This window comes from Pterocles gutturalis, unplaced genomic scaffold (assembly GCF_000699245.1).
Source record: "Pterocles gutturalis isolate BGI_N339 unplaced genomic scaffold, ASM69924v1 scaffold46613, whole genome shotgun sequence".
Classification (NCBI taxonomy): domain Eukaryota; kingdom Metazoa; phylum Chordata; class Aves; order Pterocliformes; family Pteroclidae; genus Pterocles; species Pterocles gutturalis.
Window position 1 is genome coordinate 9,507 of NW_010127354.1, and position 5,079 is coordinate 14,585.

Genomic DNA, 5,079 nt, shown 5'->3' on the forward strand with positions numbered 1-5,079 from the left:
TATCGTGGTAAGTATGCATAACACATTTTCCTAATTGCCTCACCTCCCATTTAATCTTCTCTCAGGTTCCCTCAGATTGCTTTTTCTTACACAGTAACACGTAAACATGGGATGCACGCTACCCCTCAAGTGAGTATAACTAGATTTGGTCCCTCTTAAAATATTTTTTAGGTATCAGCAAAAATAATAAAACATAATAAAGGAAAATTAGAAGGAGTGCATGGGGCTAATCTTCATGTTCAGATTAAAAAATGAAGAAGGTATCAAAATTAGAAAAAAATCAGATATTGAGGTTCATATTAACACATTTCTTAATAGTGTCTTGTGCTTTTCTGTCAAAGTAAAGTAGGAGTAGTACCTGGGGCTAGTGGTTCACACCTCAATTTACATACAGAGGGTTCTGTGATCAGGAAGATTATTAGGAAAAACAACATAGGCTTTCATTTCTAGCTTTGTATTTTCAGTTTTAGCACTTATTCTTGAGAGCAAAACATGCAGGAACAGCATGCAGCAGGGGATCTTGATTTGACAGTCCGTTCTTGTTTGAACTCTTCTTCTCAGTAAGACAGTTGGTTTTTTTTAAATGTATAGCATTGAAAAATGTTAACAAACATTCAGAAGAAGATAAATCGTACAATCTTAAAGCTAAGTACCAAATGCTGACTTATCATTACATTGTGCAATTTTATTTTTTTTAACAAAGGACTACCAAGTTTATTGCACAGCACTTGGTAGTCTTATCTAAAAAAATTAAAAAGTTATGTGTAAAGTAAGGAGAGGTTGAATGTCTTTTTATTAAAAATATCTGAGCAGCAATGTTAGGTGTGAAACAAAGTTTTTATTTTCCAAAACACAGTTATACTTGAAATATGTTGCAATCAAGTAAATTTTATTTTCAGAATGGACTGAAGCAGTATTGTTTTCTGGTGTTCTTACTGGAGTGCTCCTTGGTTGCTGCTTTCATCTTCCTTGTAATTCCTGAGACAAAAAACAAATCTTTTCTGGAAATCACAAAGGAGTTTCACAAGCTTAACTTTGGAAGAAATACCAAAAAAAAGGAAACAGAGCTTTATGAAAGAAGACAACTCCATGATGAATTTTTAAAAAATTCAGTGCAATTTCACAGGTGTAACAGAATTTGAATGAGAATTGCGAACAGCGTCTTCTAAATGAGCATTGTAACACCATGAACAAGTAGCTTATTAAATCCTCCTGTATAGTTAGAGGAAATTTTAATTAAAGACAAGTTAATCTTTCTGAAATGCTGTTAAAACACAGATTGCTGAAATGCTATTAACAGCGTATTATAGTATACATAGAAGATGTTTAGATACAACTTGATATCCGGATGCAGAAAAGCCAGGAGAGCATGTTCAGTGATTTCTTTGGATAATTCCGTAGCTCTTATATTTCTAAGCCCCTTCTTCAGATTTGGGTAATCAAGCGTATGTTAATGCTTTACTGAATAAAATATCCTGAGGTGTTAAAACCCAATCATAGAACTGACCTACTGAGAAACCAATATTTGAAATATTCTAGTTTATATATAAATTGAGGTATTTAGTTGCCATTTTAGGCTTAAGTAACTTGCTTGAAGGGTTTAAGGACATTCCTCATCTAGTCCTACTACTGTAACTGTACGACAGTACAGCACCTACCTGAATGACTGTTACTTGTAATAAAGTTTATTAGAAACACTTGTTTCCTAAAAGGGTACTAATAAAACAGTTTCTGGGGTTGGAATTTGAGTTGGGCCCCCCCCCCCCCTCCCCGAGTCTAGCATCTTAACATTTCAACCTGTGCCGCAGGGTAAAACCTCTGCAAGTTCTGAAGGGCAGTTCCCGGCACACTGAGATCAACATCACAAGAAGCACGAAGTATCAGAGAGGACAGATAGGGATTAAATACTTTTCACCTGTAAAGATTTTTCAAGACGGTCTGATAGAACACACGCAAAGAGACTACAGAGAGCTTGAAGGAACTATTGAGGGAGCTTTCTGCTTAGTTTCCAACATTTTGTCCAGGACTCTTTTCAACTCGAAATAAATTATTCATGTTGTAGTAGTCAAGAAGTAAGAAATCTGACATCCAGTGTTTGTGTGCCTCTCTGATACTCGTTCCCATACCTGCAACTGGTGGGACAGTGGTGCCACCTCACCTCCTGCATCTTTTCCTGGTTGTAAGCATTTCCTGATTCCATCTGCTGCTCGACAGGTGCTGTAATAAGCACTGGGTTTCCTTTACGTTTATCCTCCTTCTCTCAGAATTAAAGCCTTTAATGAAAAGGTAGGAAGCAAACACCATTTTTCTGATTTTTGGTTACTGAATGAGCTGTTTAATTGAAAACAACATTAACTCTTAATGGTAAAGGAGGCACCATCAGGAAGGGATTTTCTTGTCCTTTAGTTTATCCTCTAAGTTTGCGAAATATTTCATTTTAGCTAGTAGCTTCTTAGCTTCTTGAAGATCATCTGAAATGAAATAAAACATCACAAGTTTACAGAGGGAGGGATGAATTTTCATTTTCAAAATTAATCTCAATATTTCAGTGACAGCACCTGTTCCAGTACTAAGAGCTGCAAATTTTAAGGACCCACACTGTTAAAACCATGCTGCCTGTTACGGTTTTGGAACACCTCATCTGAGGGGTCCCACAAAACACATAAAAATGTACAATTTAGAAAAAAAAGGTGACATGAATACCCTTTAATGACTTTTTTTGTAAAGTGCCCATAGTATTGATGTAGCCACTGGGGAATTTTAAGCTTGTCTATATACTTTTTTTTTTTTTTAATGTACGTAGAGCAACTGCCATCACTGAAAAATGTGAAAGATTGGTAGGACTCTGCTACGGATAGTGTCAATTCCAAAACTCATATTAAAACATTTTCTACTTAATTAAACAATTGGAGGGGAAAGGTGGTTTATCACCTCCTGACAAGGACAGATGCAACATAATTCTCAACTCCTGTAGTACAAAGAGTGACAGATTGTGAGGTTATAATCCTTCACATGCAGGCATGTATTCTTGGAAACAAACAATTTCTTAGCATCACCATTCCCACTTGAAGTGATCATTTTGATGCAAATTAAATTTAAAAAAAACCAAACCATCCAATACAAAAGTACTCGTTAATTCAGTGTGAGATCCTGAATCTCCTGAATCAGCAGAAAGGTCAGTTTAGAAGTATTTATTATAAATACCAAACAAAGAACACTTGTTTATCCAGTATTTCTGTTCTGTAGTTCAGGAAGTATTTGCCAGTAGGAGAATGTGGGTTTTTTAAGCATTTACAGCTGATCTGTATGGCAGCTAAACACTTAATAGAAATAGCTACCTCTTTCAAAAGCTGCAGTCACCTCTTTGGTCAGTTCTTCTTGTTTAACTGTAAAACAAATTATTTAATTCACTTAATATACTTAGTATATTTATATTGGTATTATATTTACAGTGGTATTAATACCACTGCATTCTGATTGTGGTGGGAAACTTAATTACTAGTCTTAGAGTCTTTTGGGAGCTAAGAGAGGTCTTAATATTACTGTCAATTTATTTAAATTATAATTTCAAACACACATATTTGTTTAAACAGGTTTACAGACAGCAATTCTAATGCAAATCAGTGGTCACTAACTTCCCAGAAATCTAACTTTTGGTGTATCAGTTTCCCCTACTACAGTTAATTTTCTTCTGTTCTACTTCATTTTTATTCTAGTTATTCTAATTGCTTTTGGCACGCTACTGTTATTGCAAATAATTAAATTTACCAATAAACTCAATGTTTTGGGTATCACCAACAATATAAACAAGAAAGTTGCTTGATAATAATAATATAATGGTTGCTAAGTTGGAGAAGGTGAAAGAAAGACAATGTCTGTCTAAATGAAATTACTCCATGTGGTCAGTCAAGCATTTTATTAAACCTCATTTTGAGTGCTTCTTTCAGAACAGTCTGCTGGCTCTGATCTGCTGAAGGTTGAGTAAGTTCCTTTTTGTAGTCAATATATATACCTATTTTGCCATCAGAATAGGTACGGTTACACAGATTTTCTCAAGCCAGATTGGATGTTTAGATGGTGTAACTTGGTAAAGACAACAGGGTTTTTTGGGGGGAAGCCCATGCAGTACGTCAACCCAAGACTAATGCAAGTCAGAGATACTAAAAGAAATACACTGAAAAAGTTAGTCTTCAGAAAGACTCTTGTGTTACACAAGATACAGTAAATTAGTTCTGTACAAAACCCTCAAATCACAGCCTACCTTTAATTAAAGTTTCAATTTCTTCAAGGATATAGTCATTTTTAGGCTCTGCTAATTTCTCATTAATTTCCATGATTTCCGTGAGAAACACTGAGTCTGCCTCAGAGTCTGTCTCTTGAACTGGCTCTACTCCATTCAGCTCCAGCTGGTGAAGAAAACCAAAATTTGGAAATACACATTCCTACATGCATTTCAATGCGATTTACGTGCTTGAATACTAAGTCTTCCAGTAGGCCTCACTCAGATTCATGTCTGATAAACTTCTGGTTTATTCCATGAAATGTGCATAAACAGAGTCAGTCTTAAAATTAACTCCATAGGTACACCATAAAAATCAGAAATTAACCAAAGCAAAAAAATGTAATGAAGGCTGCCAAGGGCCAGACTGAGATTTCAAAGGAACAGCCAAGGCCAAACACAATGTGTGAGGCAGGAAACAAATTAGTGCAACATGAGCAGCAACTGGGATAGCAATAATCAGTAAAATGTTAAAGAAAATAGTGGAAAAGCTGATTAGTTTTCAGACAAGCTTGGTTTTGGTCTCCCTTCAATCCTGGGTAATCCTATTCCTCAGAGGAACATAAAATTAGCCCGTTAATGATGGAGTCGCAGCGTTCCACCGCCACCAGCAGCCCCAGCCGCCCACGGTTCGTTCCAGGAGGACAGTGGAGACCTTACCAGGTAGAGGCCGCGGCTCAGGGGCTGCAGGAGGGTCTGGTACGCCTCGTTAATCAGGGACGAGTGCTGCTCCGAGTAGAACTGCTCCTCCTGCGGACGGATGATAGTGACAAGTTAATGTCCAGCGGCAACAAACACTG

At 36.6% G+C, this 5,079-nt stretch overlaps 2 protein-coding genes across 2 annotated transcripts in view; one reads left to right on the forward strand and one right to left on the reverse strand.

Moving 5' to 3' along the window:
* LOC104465985 (solute carrier family 2, facilitated glucose transporter member 11-like) overlaps positions 1-1,142 on the forward strand; it is a 10,543-nt gene extending 9,401 nt beyond the window's left edge. The window contains exons 11-12 of the mRNA XM_010079253.1: positions 1-4; positions 884-1,142. The exon at positions 1-4 is cut by the window's left edge and continues 114 nt beyond it. Of these exons, the coding sequence (XP_010077555.1) occupies positions 1-4; positions 884-1,142 (263 nt within the window). The remainder of the gene's footprint in view (positions 5-883) is intronic.
* Positions 1,143-2,379: 1,237 nt separating this feature from the next.
* On the reverse strand, positions 2,380-5,029 carry HSCB (HscB mitochondrial iron-sulfur cluster co-chaperone; the record flags this gene model as incomplete). The annotated part of the gene is made up of 4 exons (XM_010079254.1): positions 2,380-2,471; positions 3,339-3,386; positions 4,262-4,406; positions 4,940-5,029. Coding segments are annotated over 4 exons (375 nt in total), but the record flags the coding sequence as incomplete, so codon positions are not given.
* Between the last annotated feature and the right edge of the window lie 50 nt (positions 5,030-5,079).